Source organism: Drosophila innubila, chromosome X (genome assembly GCF_004354385.1).
Source record: "Drosophila innubila isolate TH190305 chromosome X, UK_Dinn_1.0, whole genome shotgun sequence".
Lineage (NCBI taxonomy): Eukaryota > Metazoa > Arthropoda > Insecta > Diptera > Drosophilidae > Drosophila > Drosophila innubila.
Window position 1 is genome coordinate 33,576,250 of NC_047626.1, and position 20,584 is coordinate 33,596,833.

Sequence of the window (20,584 nt, forward strand, 5' to 3'; positions counted from 1 at the left end):
TGTTTTGAATGTACCAAAATTTTTGTTATTTGTATATCTCTGCAAACAGCTAATAAACTTTTATTTGAGTTAAAAAAGAAAAAAATCAAAATTAATGGTTATGTAAAGATTTGATTTTGTAAATCACATTTAATAATTATTTGTGATCAAAAAAATTTAGAATAATTTTTATTTTTGATTTTTATTTTATTAATCTTTTATAAGAGTCTTTGATTTTTTTTTAAATAAAAGTCTTCAAAGACTTTTACGATTTGAAAACTTTAGAATTCAAGTCTTTGTCAATATCTTCGCTTATACTCAAGATAAAACATTCAAAACTACAACACCAGTAAAACCTACGACATTCTATGAACCTTTATCCTATACTAACTAACTGCGCTCTTTTTCACCGCACAGCGGGATCAATTCACAAATGATTGAGAACTATACCGTTAAGGGTATTTAAATTCAAATGCCTAATTTTTAAGAACTTTATAATTTTTCGTATTGAATAACAATATGTAATTAAATATAGGAGTAATAGCACAGGGGGATATGTTCAATCTAGTGAATTTGTAAACGTGAGCTCAATTACTATTATTATTTTTTGAATTCAAAAAACAATTTTCTGTTTTTCCAACTACTTCAGTACTTTATTTTACAATGTAATTGGGAACAATTTTTCCATGGTTGGTGTAGATAAAAGAGAACCAAGTGTGTAATTTTGAAATTTTTATCTTGATTATAAGCGGAAATATTTACAAAGACTTTTATTCAAAAGTTTTCATATGACAAAAGTCTTCAAAGACTTTTATTTTATTCCTCAAAAATAAAAGTCTTTTGAGACTTTTAAAATTTTAAAATCAGAAATAAAAGTCTTTAAAGACTTTTATTGTATTCATAAAAAAAAAATTGAAAGACTTACAAAAGACTAATAAAATAAAAATCAAAAATAATGATTAATTCTAATTTTTTTTTTTTTATAAAAGTAACTATTAATTTGTATATATAAAATAAAAGTCTTAAAATAACCATTAATAATTTTTGGATATTCCTTATAACAGTTATAGTCCCTGTTATATTTTGTTATTATTTAATGGCTATTGCGGTACGTACCGGTACTGATACCGGAACCGAAAGGAAAATACCGAAATAAAACCGATATTTGTTTCGGTTTGATTCCCTGATTATATATATAATATTTTTTTAATGACAACAGATTTTTTAAATGAAGTAGAGCCAGATGTCTCTACTTAGAATTTTTCAGTATAATTATTGCTGTCCTTAATAATTGCTAATAATATTTTTATATGTGTTTAACAAAAGAAAAAAATCTAAACAATTTAACTAACTCTGCAATTTGTTCTTTTACTTTTTTCTTTCGTTACAATTTTATTTTACACTCTCTAATGAACAAATTAATTAATCAATCAATGAATCATATGTCTGTAAATATTTGCACTAAATATCAACGACTACTAAATTTAATTACTCTACCAATCATCATCACCACGAGAAACTGCTATTCATCAAATCTTATTCATCATCACCTTAAAAAATAACAAAAATCATAAAAACAACAAAACACCGATTAAATAAATCAAATATTCTATCTTCTTAAAATTATAACTACCAAAAACTATGTCTAATGATTATATAATAATTGGAAATACAAAATCAATTAACTAAATAAACCGGATTACTAAACAAAAAAAAAAAAAACAAATCGAAACCAAAAAAACAATATTTGATATCAAATTAAAAAACCAACTCGAATCGTATCGTGATTGCGATTATTGTAACTGCGAAAAACTGAATCTGGATTAATTTCTTTATTATTATTGAAAAATGGAAAAAAATCATCTTGTCTACTTCTGGTACAACTACGAATAACATATGCAGCATACGACGTGGTGCCCATTGGGTCGTTAATTTACCATATTTTGATTTCTTCATAATGGTCGTCATCTCCATGTCATCAATAGCATTAGCAGCCGAAGATCCCGTTCGTGAGAACTCGAGGCGAAACGAAATATTGAATTACTTTGATTATGCATTTACCGGCGTATTCACGATAGAAATGTTGCTGAAAATTGTAGACTTGGGTGTGATACTACATCCTGGCAGCTATTTAAGAGAATTCTGGAATATTATGGATGCTGTGGTCGTTATATGCGCTGCTGTTAGCTTCGGTTTCGATATGAGTGGTAGCAGCGCTGGACAAAATTTATCAACTATTAAATCTCTTCGAGTATTGCGTGTACTACGTCCATTAAAGACCATTAAACGTGTTCCAAAATTAAAAGCCGTCTTCGATTGCGTCGTGAACTCATTAAAAAATGTTGTTAACATTCTAATCGTGTACATATTGTTTCAATTTATATTTTCTGTTATTGGTGTACAATTGTTCAATGGAAAATTTTTTTATTGTACGGACGAAAGTAAACATACTTCCGAAGAGTGCCAGTAAGTAAAGTTTATAGTCAAGATTAAAATTTATTTGTCCTCGTCTGATTTGATTTATGTTACTTTTTTTTGTAATAATTTGATTAATATTTAATATTATTTAATTTATAATTGCTTTGGCGTTTATTATTAAGAATTATTTTATACAATGATAGCTATCCTCTTAAGATCGTTACACAATTAAACATTCTGTCTGGTCTACCATATATGTACATATATACATAGCTCTCCAATCAGTCACTTACTCTTTCTATCTCCTTATCTTTCTATGTGTTGACCTCTCTCTTTTCCCACATATGTATGTATTAGCATTTATATAAGTGCATTTATTCACATACATATATATAAATATACATATATATGGGAAAACTCGGACTAAAATCTGTCTTAAATTATAAAAATGTTTCTAAAATCCAATGCTTAAAATGCACTTATATCGAGTATATACATATCTACATGTGTAGTTTTTGGGTTACTCTACACAATGCACGTGGTACAGATATTAAACAATTTTCTGGCAAAAACAGGATATACATTAAAATGTATCATACATAGAAAGTAAAGTATAACCTTATCTACATACAATATGTGTTTATTTGTGTGTTCTCAAAGTATGAATAGGCACATAGTCAGTAAAGTGTGTTTGTTGCTACAAGCAAATTAATATTGCTCACTTTTGGTTTTAACTAGTAATGGTTATGTGATATGTAAAACATATTTCAAATTACAACCTTAACCGTCGCTTAGTATGGTTAATGCTAATGCTTGTCATAAGCAACTTACATGCTTCATTCTTTAGTAAATGTATGTATGTATTATTAGCTCGTGGCAATATATCAAAGTGCATTTTTAAAGCAATGTCAAGTCGGATCATGGGCCAAAATTAAGTTAGTTCTTAACAATTTTATAACCTCTTTCCACTAGGCTTACTCTGTGGGTCGATTTAAGACATTTGTATTAAATAGACAAAATAAAATGGAAAATTTAATATAAATGGAGAACATTTCGTGTATGTAAACTCAGTAAACAAGTACACAATTTTGTATTAAAGTAAGGCAATTGCTTTTCTTAAATTATTTGGATCTATAAATCACTTGAGAGCTATGACTAGGCCACGTACTTAATATTTAGTTAACAAATATTTTAAAATAAGTTTGCATTTTTGTAATAAACAATACTACTCATTTTAGTGTGGTGATCCCCTAAAAAATTATTGAGATTCGCAAATATGATATAAGTTTATTTTTAATACCCTTTTTTTTATTTATTAATTATTTAAACTTTTTTATTCAGCGTTCTTTTTGTTTGTATCTTTTTGCTTTTCTAAGAAAACAAAAAAGGTGCACTGATTCTACAGAATGTAAGAGTAGCATTTTAAAGTTTCTTGTCCAGTTTTTATTGCCTGATTTGTGTAAAACAATCACGCAAGTAAACGGACCAAAAACACAAGCAAAAAAAAAAAACCAGAAAACCCAAACATAAACAAACAACTTATTTTAAATTAATAACTAAAATATCAACCAAATTTTAAACAATGTGCATTAATCAACATCTGCCTCTGTGTATAAGAACATAGAATAGAACTGAAATGCGAAAAAAAGATTACCGCCATAAACATTTCTAGTTTTCTTCTATTTCTGTTATAGTTTGTTCGTTTAATCAAATCAATGTATATTTGTATGTGTTGCCTTTTACACCACAACCATTACTATACTCAAATCAAATTTGATCAAAAAACCTTCTGTCGTTCGCGTATAGCATGCACATAATCGTTTCATTTTTTCACAATTGGGTATTTTGCAATACCAAAGAGTCCATATTACTACCAGAAGATTTCTTAATAAGTCTGTATACGCGAAATCTACTTTAAATAAGGGATCGTAATAAAATATTTAGTATTCTTATCCCCTATAGAACTTTTTGAACTTTCTTCATTTGCATAGTGCCTTGCAACTAGTAAGTTGTAGATTCCATTCTTTTTAGACTGGTAAACGGGCACAATTCGAAAATCGTTTGTACAAATAAAATCGAAAATCATTTCTAATAGATGTCAGACATTATATTATGGATTGTCGATCAAGATTTTATGAAATACCAAATTAATATGAAAAATAACGAGAAAGGTCACCTTATTTATAAACAGCATGTTTATACATTTAATATTTTATGTAAATTGCAAGGGTTTGCAACTTAAGAGCAGATCTTTCTTAATTTTAAATTTTGTTGTATGTAGTAAAACATAATTTTTCATATCTTTCGCTCACCAAATTAAGAAATTCATATAAACAAAATTAGATACGTGTCCATCGCACACATTAACTATCTGTGCTCAAACATAATCGATTTTATTTCAAATTTACTGAAATAATTACGTATGCACACTAGGATATTCCGCTTTTCCTTCTTTCAAACGCTAAAGTGAAATTCGAAAGATCGTGTTCTTCAACGATCCTATGCAAATAATACGATTTTTTGAAAGGGATATAGTGGTTGTTTTGTTTTTTAAAGCAGAATGCTGAAGGTGGAACTTTGGAATTTGGTTAAATTTTAGTTTTTGCACATTTTCATACTAGTCAAGTATGCAATTAAAAAGAAAGTTTCATTCCTAATTTGAATAGTCATATATAGAAAAATTTAACCCTTTTCCTAGCGATTTAGGATCCATAAAATCTTTTTTTTTTCATAATTTTTGCTATATTTAAATAAAATAATGGCAGTTTGAAATAAAAGGACTAAGCAAAATTATCGTAGACTGGTGGTTGCTGTAGAAGTACTAATTTTAAAACCTGGTGTAATAAATCAAAAACAGTTAATTCATTTAAAAAATACACTGAGTCAAGTGATTCTAATCTGGGGCCCTATATGTATGAAAAATATAGGTTTGGTAACGGTTAGAAAAAAGTGCAGTTTTATTGGCTAGTGCTATACATAGGACTTTTCAATTCGATTATATTATTAACAGTAAAATTCTTAATAATTGTTGAATGACACAATTTTGTATAATGTCTTCTTATACTTTTTCGAGTTTATATAAATGCTTTGCATATTTTGTAATACCTATAAAAACAGCCGATTCTTTCAAAAAGATGGAACATTTGAATGACTTCCAAAGACAATTTAATATAGTCATTAGAACATGATGAACAGTGCGTCAACTTTGAGAGTTTCGCGCACACAAATTTTACCTGATTTAAAAGTACTATTTCTTTTCAAAATCCTTGAGTTCTCTATTGAACACACATAAAACTTTTACAATCGCTTCTTAAAAAAAAAAATAATTTTGCAACGTTTTTACGTCCTAATGTCCCACAGAGTAGCGTCCAAACTTGTTTATTCGTTGGCGTATTCTCCTTGAAAAAAATCTTATAACCGCACGATATTCAATTTTGCAATTTTCACAATATCACTGACTTAGCTATTCGATTGCTGGACGAAAACTATTTTCTCGGCTAAAAACATGTTGAACACCCCTCGAACAGTCTTCATGTAAATTTAGTACTAGTAGTAAAAATGAATTAACAAATTATTAAAAAAATTATTATTGACTAATTGTATTGTAAAAGTTTAGTAGTTGTTTGCGAATAGAAAAACGTCTGATTCTTACTGAATAGTTTTTTTGGGCAGTGCTATTTTGTAAGTAATATAATCGAATTTTAAAGCGCAGCTACCTTGCTACACATCGCCGAACAACAAGCTGACATACAAGTATTATAACTTATACACATTCGCATTGATGTATGCTTGAATGAACTGGATTATATTACACATACGCTATGTAGTTTTTTACATCATTTTTGCTCTATTCAGAGTTAACTACAGATACCTTATGTGTTTGTATTTTAATCTATTATGCTGGTTTTCGAACATTTCTTTTTTATACGCCTATTTATTGTAAGGTATTGATTTGTTTAGATCTGGATATTCAGCTAGACAAAGTCAAATACTCATTCAAATGAAACTGCAGAAACACAAACTGCATATTCATGAATACATACTTCAATCTACTAGAACATGTTAATTTGATTTATTTAACTGTACAATCTTTACTCGTATCTAAACTTCAGAGTTCCTTTACGTCTTATTTTGATTCATCTGTATTTGCTATTTTCTTCATATTCATGCAATGTACAATCATACATACTCGTATATCCAGAAATAATTCTTGTATTTTTATTTAGAAAAAATAAGGAAACCAAAAATTAATATAATTTTTATTGTATGTTAAGTTAAATATAAATACATAATTATTTTTTTTTTAACCAAATTTGCTTTTTACATTTTATAATCAATTACAAAATGCAATTACTAATAATTCCACAATGAAAACCTGCAAATATAAAAAAATAACGAAATAAACAAATCATACAACATAAACTTAACATAACAATTATAAAATGCAACCATCAACAAAACCTGAAGGGGCTCGTATTTTAAATACGAGGAAGACGAATTGCTGCCCAAACAAGAGAGGCGAGTGTGGAAGCCACGCAGCTTTCATTACGACAATGTCGCTGCCGCTATGCTGACGCTATTCGCTGTACAGACCGGCGAAGGATGGCCACAGTAAGCTATTTTCTTGTTGTAGTGCTTAAAGAATTTCTCATATGTTCAGGGTTGGCCATTTAAACCTGACGCATCTGAAACCTCTATAACTTTTTTTACTTGTTTGCCAATGACGGTATATTAAAGCCCGTGATAAAACAGTAGATGCCACCATAACGCGCCGTTGTCGTAAAGTATTACATCAGTCCAATGAAAGACCTGCATTAATTCCAAAGGAATTTTTCTTCGAAGACGACGTTGGAGTATCCGTAACAATCATTGGAGAGCGTTTTTGGGCTATGATAACAAATTTTGTTACGCCAATTCTGCATGGCATGGACAACTATAGGCAACTATTGGCTCCAACAGAATGGCGCCCCAGCTCACACAGGCAGAGCAATAACACTAGGCTACAAACCCCACTTTTTTTTGATAGATTTAGGGCCACAAACGACTGTTTTTCTTACTTTTTTTTAGAGGTGCGCCCACTTTTGTCATTATTACTTGTGAATGACAACACCGATTTTCAAAAGCTTTACTTTTTTGTAAAAGCTAATGAGCTTATACACGGTCTTAGATTTAAACCACTAGTTTTAGAGCTATAAATTTTAAAATTTTTGAAAATTTTGATTTTTTGCATAGCTTTTTTTCATTTTTTTTTACTTAAAAATTCAAGGGAAACTCGAAAAAAATTAATTAAATTTTCATTTCTGTTTTATTATGATTTATAAAAATCTATGGCGAAAAATCTATGATGACTTCCTTGTGGAGTAGCATGACCTTTAGTAAGAAAATTTTTTGTATTTTTTGAGATACCTTAACCCATCTCACAGAATAACAATTTGTTGTTGTCTTTCACATTATGACCATATTTTTTTTAAATCAGATTACTATATCATATAGCTGCCATATTAGGGATCGGTTCAGTATCAGCCTTTAGTATGAAAACTTCTACTGTTTCTTAAGATATATCATTCAATCTCGCAAATTTTGTATATTTGGTAATGTGTTATATATTCCTACCAAATCGGTCTACTATATCATATAGCTGTCATACGACCGATCGGTATAAAATTAAGTCTTAGTATGAAAAACTATTTTGTTTTTAAAGATATCTTAACTAAACTGATAGGATTTGCATTTAAATTGGTCTTATGGATCCTGACTGAAGTTGGTTCAAATCGGTCCACTATATCATATAGCTGCCAAAGAAACGATCGATACGAACGGTCGATAAGCAAACTTTAGTATGAAAAACTTTTTTATTTGTAAAGTTACCTGTACCTGTTACAAATAGTAAGCTTCATCTATATAACCTGTCCAAGTTTGGTTGGAATCGGACTACTATAACATATAGCTGCCATGGGACCAATCAGTCGAAAATCAACATTTGCGTCAAACTTGTTTTTTTGTTTTTATGCCAATATCTTATTCGTCTCTCCAAAGATTTTAATAAATCATATGTCAAACGACGAGTAAAAAATGCACCTATGAAACTAAAATATGGCATCCATATAATATAGTGGTCCGATTTCAGTAAAAAAAAGCTGAAAAAAAGCTAAGCAAAAAATCATAATTTTCTTAATTCAAAAATTGAAAGCTCTAAAATTACTGGTTTGAATCTAAAACTGTGTATGAATGAAATATTAATATATATAAATTAGCTTTTAGTAAACGTAAAGCTTTTGAAAATCGGTTTTGGCATTCACAAGTAATGATGACAAAAGTGGGCGCACCTTTAAAAAAAAGTAAGGACAAAGGAAAATTTTGAAAAAATTATAAAAAAAACTCTGCCATAGAAAAAAAGTAGGTTTTTCGTCGTTTGTGGCCCCAAACCTAGCTAAAAAAGTGGGTTTCGTTCGATTAATTTTTGGGCTGTTGCCTAGTGTAATCGATGAGTCCTTTGTTTTCAGGGTGGCTTATTTCGAAAAAGGTGTTTATAACTGTCCTGGCGATCGCCCAACGTAAACCTTTCAGACTTTTTATTGTCAGATTATTTGAAGTCAAAAGTTTATGAAAACATGCCACGAACCCTGAACGCCTTATAAGACCATATTCGAATTATAATGGTCACTATTGAGTGGAAAGACATGGCACTTTTACGCAATATCATATTTAGTAAGTGAACTGAAATGTTTGCACAGTTCGAAGTAAACGAAAAATCCTTTCCCAGTAACTAACTTGTGTTATTTTTCTATTAACTGTCAAAAAAACATTAGTCAGGATGAAATGGCCGACCCTGTACAAGCTACTAACATAAGATCCATAAATATGTGATATTACACATTGCAATTACGTATGGTAAATAATATCTTTCTTTGTTTTTATTTTGTTTCGTGCTCTCTTCACTTGATTATACAACATCATTATAATCATCAAATAGGGTCTTGCAACACTCAATGGCTGCCACTTACGAAGATAGGGGTCCAATCCAAAATTTCCGGATCGAAATGTCCATCTTTTATATAGTATATTTTATTGTATTTCCATTCTTCTTCGTCAACATATTCGTGGCCTTGATAATCATTACATTTCAAGAGCAAGGCGAAGCTGAATTGCAAGATGGCGAAATTGACAAAAATCAGGTGAGCCAGCCAAAATGTATTCGTAAAACCAAATCAAAACCAAGAAACCTAAAAACCAAAAAAATCTTTTATATATGTGTGTGTTCGTGTGTAATGTACTTGTAAAAGCAATAGTCTTAACATAAATAACCAATTTTCTAAATGCACGTAAATGTATACATTCAGTACAACGACACCTACTTCAAACATTCCTGTACTAATTTATTACTTACGTATGCCAGCCACACACTAAAAATAATCACAATATGGCAGGCGTCATTAGTTCAGACAATCCATACAGAGTACAGTTAACCTGTATAGTAATTGTTCTTGTATTTTCTTAACTCAAATGTATTGAATGAACGCTAACTAGCTACTTATTGCACTGTCGTCTTGTGCAACACCATATATCTCAAGTCCTTGCGTTACAGTTACGAATCCATAAGTAGATACATAAGTATATACATATGTGGATATACATTAACATTATATGTGTGAGCTTTTAAGTATTAAACTTTATGGTATTTTCTGTTCGAATCATTTAGAACTACCTAAAAACTAGTTAAGTTTGTGTATACATTTATGCTTTTCTTGTGGACTGCTCTTACTATTCCGAAAATTGTTTAGATAGTTAAACCAATTTGTTTTGATCTCCTGGTGTGGGTATTTACAAATTGATAAACATAATTAGCATCCCTTTAATATAAAGACTGAACATTTACCGGAAAGTAGCGATTTTTGTTAACATTTACGATAATCCTTAAATATTCAGCGTTGAATATTTAACGATTGCTATCGTCAAATCACCGTTGTTGCTTAACTAATTTAAGTATTCCGTTCCGGAGTGCGCTTCAATAATTACTGTAAGTATGTAATGAATCCAACAATATAGTTTCTTTATTTTAGTCGATCATATATATTTAGAATTAAACAAAATTGTATTTTAGTTCGATTCAAGTTTTAATTTAAAATACAAAATAAATGAAAAAGAAATATTTATAACTAAAAAAATATTGCATTCAGCTTCTGGGTTCCGGCACTATTCTTGAATACAATTGCATTAAAAATTCAAACTTGTTTTATTTGATTTTTTTTAATAATCCTAAATTGTCAGAGTTTTCGTAATATTAGTTCAATTCTAAATAGATAATGAGCGGAAAAGTCGATTTGGTCTATAAATTTTTCTCAGTGATAACACTAGGAAACAAATTCTTCTGCACTGAACCAAACCCACTTTTTTCGATAGATATGGGGCCCCAAACGACGAAAAACATTTTTTTTTTAGAGTTTTTTAAAAATCTAGTTTTTTTATTAGTTTTTTTCAGTGGTGCGCCCACGTTTGTCATCCTTACTCGAGAATGCAAAACCCGATTGTGATAAGATTTACTTTTCATGAAAGCTAATGAATATATCAGTAATTCATTAATTCTCGGTCTAAGATTTAAACCAGAAGTCTTAGAGCTTTTCATTTTTGAATTTAGAAAAAGTTGTTTATTTTTTAAGCTTTTTTTTTTTAGCTTTTTTTACTTTAAAATTAAGTTTTTTAAAAATTCGAAAAAAAATTCTAAACTTCGGTCTTAATCTCTTTTTGCATTTATTGAGTGTCGTTTAAGATATGATTCATTAAAATCTATGTAGAAACGGCGATTTTATAAGATTTTATATCAAGCGATGTTTTTGTCAATTTTGATAACTTTCTTGAAGAGCGGCATGACCTTTGGTATGAAAATTGTTTGTGTATTTTGAGATATCTTAAGCAAGTTCACAGGAAATCAATTTGCACATTTTGACCACATTTGACTAAAATCAGATTACTATATCATATAGCTGCCATAGGAACGATCGGTCGAAAATCCGTCTATAGTATGAAAAGTTGTGTTATTTCTTGAGACCAATCAACCAATCGCATATTTATTTATTTAATTATTTATTTATACACGACTAAAAGCAGTCGGCAAAGAAAAAATTACCAAATATAAAAATTAAATAAAAGATTACAAATACAAATACAATTAAATATAAATTGTGAACTGTGAAGAAAAAAAAAAATTAAAGTTAGATTTGTTGCTAGGATTGGGGAAAACTGAGAAAAACCCAATCAGATCAACAAAAATTAGTACTGTTAATAATAATTGAATGATTGTTAGACTAGAATAAAATAACATAACAAGTTATTAGTATTAGTAAGGTCAGAGATTTAACAATAGATATTGGAAAAGTGCGGATTTTAGGGAAGGGAGAGAGTTCTGAGGAGAAAACGTGAAGGAGGCTATTATAGTTAGTGCATAAAACATGAAACGAACTGTGTGAAGCGTAATCAGTAGTGCATGTAGATAAAAAATAAAGGCTTGTAATTCTTAGTAGACCTGCGGGGGACCGAAAAGTTGAGGCGGGCCAGAAGGGAAATATAATCGATCTCGCTAATAATAAATTTGTGAAGAAGAACAACACCAAGAGTTTTCCTACGATTAATTAAAGACGGAAGATTGAGAAGACGAAGCCTATGGGAGTACGGTGGTAAACGAAGGTTGGGATCCCAGTTAAAACCACGTAAGGCGAAAAGCACGAATTGCTTTTGAACTGATTCAATTCGATTCTGGTTTATTTGATACCGCGGGCTCCAAATGCATGAACGAAGAGACGTAAAGGAAATAGTGGTGAAAGTATCATTAAATTCTTTCGACCAACGTTTAATAAAACCAAGTACTCCTTTGGCGTTATTAATTATAGTGGAGATGTGCAAATTGAAGCATAATTTGCAATCAAATAAAACTCCAAGATAATTTACAGATTTTATACGTTGCCAAGGGGTATTGTCAATCGTACAAGAACCTAAATAGGGCCTAGTACCACTAAATGTCATGAACAGACACCTTGAACACTATTCAATATAGTTGCCATAGGAGCGATCGAATATCTACCATTAGTATAAAAAACTTTCTTTATTTCTAAGATATTTCAACCAAAATCACAAATTGTGTATTTTATGTTGTTTTTCAGACTTTCACCAAAATCGGTTAAAATCTGTCCACTGTATCATATAGCTGCCATTGGAGCGGTCGGTCTAAAATCAAGTTTTAGTATGAAAACCTTTTTTTGTTTTTTAAGATATCTTAACTAAACTAATAGAATATGAAAATTAAGAATTTCATATCGTCTTATACAACCTGTACTAATTTGGTTGGAATCGGATCACCATAACATATAGCTGCCATGGGACCGATCAGTTGAAAATCAACATTTGCGTAAAACTTGTTTCATTGTTTATATGCTAATAACTTAGCCGTCTTTCCATAGATTTAAACGGTAAACGTACTTATCGGTGGTAATAAAGAAAGCTATATATATATAGAAACAAATGTAATAGCTCAAATGACCATCTTAAATGCATATTCTGTCAGTTAAGTTAAAATATCTCAAAAAACAAAAAAAAAATTTCATACTAAAACTTGATCTTTGACCGATAGTTCCTATGGCAGCTATATGATATAGTGGTCCGATTTGAACAAACTTCGGTCATAATGTGTAAGACAAAAACAACTTCATATTCTGTGAGATTTAATTTCGCATTTCAATCAATCATTTCTTGTACTAAAGTCAATACCGCTCCACAAGTATGTCATCAAAATCGACAAAAACATCCCTTGATATAAAATCTTATTATAACGCCGTTTCTCCATAGATTTTAATGAATCATATCTTAAACAATACTTTACTAATGCAGCATTGCCAAAAAATAGGTTAAAACCGAAGTTCAGAATTTTATTTCGAGTTTTCCTTAAATTTTAAAGTAAAAAAGCTTAAAAATAGCTTGAAAAAACAATTTCTTAATTCAAAAATTAAAAGCTCTAAAACTACTGGTTTAAATCTTAGACTGTGTATGGATAAATTACAGATATATTCTTAAGCTTTCAGAAAAAGTAAAGCTTTTAAATATCGATTTAGGCATTCTCAAGTAATGATGACAAAAGTGGGCGCACTTCTAAAAAACAGCAAGAAAAAAAGGACAAACTTTAAAAAATTCTAAAAAAAAAAAATTAGCCAAAGAAAAAAAATGTTTTAGTCGTTTGGGGCCCCATATCTATTCAGATTTGGGCTGTTGCCTAGTGTTATACTGTGTGCTTTAAAGTTTTGTGCAATGTGTCTAATTTGCACGAAGATGCAGGGTGACGCTATGAGACATTCGTAAATCAAATGTAAAAAAAAAAACAAGAAAAAGTCAAATATTTGAACTGTTTTTTTTTATATGTGTTATTTTTTATATTTTAGGAGAATTCAAATGTGAAAGATGCTGTAATTTAAAGGCTTTTATTTTATATATCAAAATTAATATTTACTTGTGATTAAACAAAAACAAGGGGGCTCCGCCCACTGCTCGCGGTGAGGTGCGGCTAGAGTCGAGCAAGCTCGACAGTAGGATACACTGAGCCCACACTGATAAAAAAAATGTTCTAAAATCAAGATTTTGGTCTCAGAACTAAGATTTTTGGTCTAAAAAATGCGTCGAGAGCATCAAATTCTTGAGTTAAGAGAACACATCTTGATTTTAAGAACATTTTAAATAAGACCAAGTTCTTATTTTAAGAATAAATGTTCTTAAAATTAAAATCAAAAAATAAAATAAATGAAAATTATTTTTTATATTTATTTTTTTTTTATTTTTGAATTTTAATTTATTTATATTTTGTACTGTTTTAGTAATTTTATAAATGTTATTTTAATTTGTTACGAGGGGGACTCGAACCGCCGCCTACTGTTTCACAACTGAAGCGGCCTCTCTTACCAGAGCGCCACGGTGCCATCATTTGTTTGATACGAAATAGTACCTATTTATACTTTCCTAAGAATTTAAGATTTTTATTCTTATATTAAGATTTGAAGATTTTTTAGATTAATAATCTTAGTTTTAGTAATTTGGTCTTAAAATAATCTTATTTTAAGAACATAATATTTAAGATGAATGTTCTTGATTTTAGAAGTTGGTCTTTTTTTTCAGTGCAGGTACTCTTTTATAAAAGTTGATTTGTTCTATGGCAGCTATATGATATATAAAACCGATTTAACCCAATTCTGGTTAGAATGTACAAAACCAACATCAATGCATGTTCTATTAGTTGGATTGGGATGTCTTAAAAAACAAAAAACTTTTCCAAACTAAAATTTGATTTTCTACCGATCGGTCCTATGACAACTATATGATATAGTCTACGGATTTAAACGATCTTGGGCCAGGATGGACAAAACCAAGTTAAATGCATGTTCTATCAGTTTGGTTAACATATCTCATAAATTAAAAAACTTTTTCATACTAAGAATTAATTTTCGATTGAGCGTCTCCATTGCAGCTATATTATATAGTGGACCGAAGAAGTTCGATTAGTGCAGAAAATCTAAACGCCTTACTTGTCATTAAGCTTAACACATAATCTATAAAAAATATTACAATATTAAAATTTTAGTTTTAAATGGAATATAAATGAAAATAAATTTAAATTTTTCTGTTAAAAAAATTATATTGTTTCTTTTTCACAACAACGAAAATAAATGTGAAGACCGTTTGCGTTGAGTTTTTCGGTCAATCGGTCTTTTGCTGAGTCTCATTGTGCGAGCGTTTCTCGTTTCGCTCTTTGCGCTCTGCTCATTGAAAGAGCGACATACAAAGAGCTCAACGAAAAGAGCTCAACAGAAAACATAAATGAAGACAGCAAGAGCCTCTTGCTCAGAGCGAGAGAGTATGAACTTTTTCGGTTGTGCTCGCAACGAGAGCGCAGGAAAAAAAAACGGTCATGATTTTGTCACATTATATCTTACGAATGTCACGTAACGTCGCTGTCGACATATGTACATAACACAAGCAATTGGCTTTTGGTGCAGAATAATACGTAGTTAAGCTATCCCGAAAAGATCGTTTTTTTTTTAATTTTAATTTGTACATATATTTGTTTTTATGTTATTATAATCTAATTTCAAAATTTGATTAATTTCAGTATTAATCGCTCCAAATAAAATCCTGTGCAATTTTTCTAATAACGGTTATATTAGTTTATGTGTAACTCATATTTAAAAGAACAAAATTATCAAACCTGAATTAGTACTAACTGTGGTAGATGTTGATATTATAAATATATGTATTAGTCAATTCATTCCATTTTATTATCATATAAAATTAAAATATATTATGTACTTCTTTTTCCTTTTCGCAGAAATCTTGTATTGATTTTACCATCGGGGCTCGGCCACTTGAACGTTATATGCCCAAAAATCGTAACACCTTCAAGTACAAAGTGTGGAGAATTGTTGTGTCTACACCCTTCGAATACTTTATAATGATGTTGATTGTGTTCAATACACTTTTGTTGATGATGAAGGTAAATTAAGATTTCGTTTACCCATTTACCTTACATACATTGCTATTTTTGTAAATAAGCAGAAAGCTGGGAGTTACATCTAATAATAAATATAATACCTGCTCAGCACCTATTAAAACTGTATTTTAAGCATATAAAATATTAATATTTATATAAATATATTTGGGACGTTCTTTGACAAACGGAACAATTCTGGCAGCAAAATTTACATAGACAAATAGGCAAAGATAGGCAGTTCAACTGCAGTAAATGCAAATTATATAGTCTGGCATATTTTTCTCTTGAAACAGGGGGTCGTTATTTGTAAACTTTTTATTTATTTATTCAATTTATTTATTATTATTACCATCCTAGCGCTACAAGCTTACCCTATATTTATCATTTTTGTAGATGATTTATTATGGTCGTTCATAAAAAGGCAGGTTTTGTGGAAAATGTCGTTTTTGACGGGAAAATCGCCAGAAAGTCCGGGCGGGAAAGGCTAGCCTGTGAGTTTGTTTTAGCTTTGCCCCGAATATACAGTCTGCAAATTTTAGCTGAGATATTTTAAGAAACAAAGAAGTGTTTCACACTAAAGCAGGCGTCAGACAAAGTTTAACACCGACACTTTTTGCTAAATAAACTGTCGGTGTCGTGTAAACACACAACATTTTACTTTTTTTTTACTTTAAAATTCAAGGAAAAATCACATGAGCAAACCCACCTAGAAAACCCGATTTAAAATAAAAGTTCCTATGGAAGCTATATGTTATAGTTGCCGGTTTCCAACAAAAGTGGTTCGGGCCATGGAAGTCGACACGAGTTACATATTTTGTGAGTTTGGTTGAGATATCTTATAAAATAAGAAACTTTTAATACCAAAAGTTGATTCTCGCCCGATCAATTTTATGGCAACTATAGGATATAGTGGACCGATATGAACTAAATTTGGTCAGGGTGTATGAGACCAACTTAATTGCATATTTTATCTCAGAAAACAAAAAATTTTTTATACTAAAACTTGAACATAGAATACACAATTTGTGAGTAAGGCTGAAATATCTTAGAAAATAAGGAGTTTTTTTTACTAAAAGTTAATCGTTCACATGAGATAATGTAACAATTTCAACTTAATTCGGTAAGAATATAGAACACATTACCAGATACATAACCGGTGGGGTTGATAGATATATCTCAAGACACAACATCACTTTTTATACTAAGGGCTGATTCTTAACCGATTCCTCCTATGGCAGCTATATGATAAAGTAAACTTATTTTACCCATATTTTGTCAAAATGTGTAAGACAACAAAATATTGATATTCTGTGAGATTGGTTGATACATCTTCAAAAACACAAACATATTTCATCACTGCGAGAGGCAGTTCGCGCTAGTGACGAAAGCAGCACGAAGGGTGCTAAAGGTGACTAGCAACATATACAGCTAATTTGGAAAATTTGCTATGACTGTCCGATCAGAGTTGTATACCGATCTAAAGGCTTAGTCCTAACTTACAAAATGACATACCAATTCATCTTTGTCATGAGATACGGGGTGTAAGTGAGAGGGGAAAAAATTTAATGGTTGCAGCTAATGGGGCTGTTTGGACCTTTTGGTAAAATTTTTAATTTTTTTTAAATTTTAATGAAAAATACGCGTCGTATAATACCTCGATCACCCAAATCCGATGACTGGTTCTAAAGATAAATAAATTTGACATTTTAAGTAGACTTCTCAAAATGAATTGAAAAGTCAGTTTGTTTGTTTGTCTGTTTGTATCAAAGCGCTAAAAAAGCTTATATGTAATGATGGGGATCTATTCCATTTCAAAAATCTAGAAATGTTTGTTCTACGACTTTAAAAAAAACAGCTAGCTTAGCGGAAAAACGTTAAGTCCCGCTAAAATTGAAACCTCAACAGTTTCCAAACCATGTTTATATATTATTGGAAAGGTGTGTTTGAGGGCTTTTAGGCGTACCTTTAAACTTTTTTTCTAAAGTACTCGGGTAACATTTTACAGGTGAAATAAAGTTGTTTAGCTTACATTTTTGCGATTTCTGACAAAACGGCTCTTACGATTTTTTTTCAGTATGTTGTAGTATGTACAATTTTTCTTTTTTTTTTGTATAAATTTTGGCTGAGGGGTTTGGAAGATATTACCTGTTATCTGAATATTTACATTTTTCTATCCACATTTTAGTACAAAAAACTTTTTGGTTATATGAGAAATCTCAACCAAATACAATATGCATTTAACTTGGTTTTATATATCTTGACCAAAGTTGGTTCAAATCGGACCACTAAATCATATAGCTGTCATAGGACCGATCGGGTCAAAATTAGGTTTTAGTATAAAAAACTATTTTGTTTAATGAAATATTTTAACCAAAATTATAGAATATGCATTTAAGTAAGTTTTATACATCCTGACCGAAGTTAGTTCATGTCGTATATATCATATAGCTGTCATAGGACCGATTGGGCGAAATCCAAGTCTTAGTATGAAAAATTTATTTTTTCATAGTAAGTACGGGGTCACCGACTTTAGAGTATGCTCGACTGTAGCAACGCGAGCGAAGCATGCAGGGTGCGGGTCCCCCTAGTTTTCTCTATAATTAAAGAAACAATTTTTTTAAATATGAAATACGTTTAACAACTAAATTTATATATTTTACTATTTGCCTGCATTAATGATAATGTAACAATGTCAAAAGCAAAAGCAATTGCAAACATTTCTGATATCCCACAAAAAAACCTCTATACGAGGTAAAAGTCTAGTGACGAAAGCATGTTTCAGCCCTAAAATTTCTGATATCCAATTTTGTGACGAATAAAATAAAGTTTAATATAAAAATTTTAAATAAAAATATAAATGAATACAAAATAATCACGAAAAAGGGTGAGCTGCCACGAACATAAAAATTTATTTTGCGCAGTGCCGAATGCCAATTTTCGGTTTTATTTTGTGTTGATTTATATTTTTATTTAAACTTTTTTTGGCTGAAATATGCTTTCATCACTAGACTTTTACCTCGTGTAATGGTTTTTTAATAATAAAAAAAAAATTCCACATGCATTTAATATCACAACTAATTTAATTCATTTAAGCTAGTTTGAGCCCAAATTAAAAAAAAAAGTTAACTAAACTGTCTGGCAACACTGTCTATTTCTGCAACGCAAAAAATTTCTGGCAACACTAGCTATTTTTGCCGAGCAAAAGCTGTCTGCTACAAAGGTTTGCTGGTATGACACTTTATTGCTACTGTCATCTTTGAGCTTTTAGTAATATGTTTATATACACTTAATTTGTAATATCTTGCCGAAATGAATTTTTACAGATATGTGTGGATATACCAAAAAACGCGGAATTTTATTAACTATAACATATTGAAATTTGATAAAGATGTCATGCGTAAAATTTTCCAAAATCTCGAAAAATTTAACCTAAAAAACCGTATTTCAGCTGTAAAATCTTATCTGACTGCTTCAGAATAAAATTTTAAAGGTACGCCTAACAGCTCTTAAACACACCTTTCCAATAATATATAGGACTTATATGTAGCTTTCTAGACATTTCTAGATGTTTGAAGCGGTATAAATCCCCATCATTACATTTAAGGTTTTTTGCGCTTTGATACGGACAAAAAAACAAACAGACAAACTGACTTTTCATTTTATTTTGAGAAGTCCACTTAAATTTTCAAATGTAATTTTCATTTGAGCTACTTGACAGATTTGGGTGATCGAGATATCAATCGACGCGTATATTTGATAAACGTTGTCGGATATGGGTGATCGGGGTATCAATTGACGCGTATTTTTGATAAACATTTAAAAAAAAAATTTTTTTACCAAAATGCTCCAGCAGCTGTAATAATTAAAATTTTGACCCTCCCACTTACACCCCCGTATCTCAAGACCCAGGTGAGTTAGACAAAGTTTTAGTATGCCATTTTGTAAGTTAGGAGTAAACCTTTCGATCGATTTATAACTCGATCTGATCAGACAGTCGTAGCAAATTTTCCATATTAGCTGTATGTATTGCTAGTCGCCTTTCGTCACTAGCGCGGAAAAGAGGAATTACATTTTTTTTTTTTTGATATAGGTTGCCACTTGGTGTGTGGTCTTATTTTGCCGCCGACCAGCGGTAAAAATAATCAAATCTTAGAAATTCAAATTTAATAAATAATAATAAATTAATTAAATCTTAGATAATTAAATTTTAGAAATTCGAAATTATAGTTTAAGGGCTGTCTCCAGAAACCAAAAAATCTCCTGCCAGGAATTTGCCATTTTTTATTGTGTGTGTGGAACATAATTAAAACTAAAATAATTATTCACCTATAACGTGCATGTTCACTGTGAATAATCAGCTTTTTTTTTAAACAGTGTCAACTCGGAGTGTTCAACAAAGAAGCGATTGTATTGGTGGCGATATGTATTATTTATTACAGTAGGCAACAAATTTGTCCCCATATGACAAAAAACTTTTTTTTTGTCACGGTGCGATTTTTTTAAAGAATTTTTTAAAATTTGCCAAATTTTGGCTTCTTGTTTCTTACCTTTTTTTAGAGGTGCGCCCACAATTCTCATCATCACTCGAAAATGCCAAAAATTATATTCAAAAGCTAATGAATATATCTCTAATTCATTCATACACAGTCTTAGATTTAAGCCAGTAGT

At 30.2% G+C, this 20,584-nt stretch overlaps 1 protein-coding gene across 2 annotated transcripts in view; it reads left to right on the forward strand.

Moving 5' to 3' along the window:
• LOC117794244 (voltage-dependent calcium channel type A subunit alpha-1) overlaps positions 1–20,584 on the forward strand; it is a 189,000-nt gene that overhangs the window by 48,471 nt on the left and 119,945 nt on the right. For both annotated transcript variants that reach the window (XM_034634825.1, XM_034634826.1), the window contains 4 exons: positions 1,882–2,445; positions 6,865–7,008; positions 9,371–9,572; positions 15,755–15,919. In XM_034634825.1, coding sequence (XP_034490716.1) covers positions 1,882–2,445; positions 6,865–7,008; positions 9,371–9,572; positions 15,755–15,919 — 1,075 coding nt within the window. The remainder of the gene's footprint in view (positions 1–1,881; positions 2,446–6,864; positions 7,009–9,370; positions 9,573–15,754; positions 15,920–20,584) is intronic.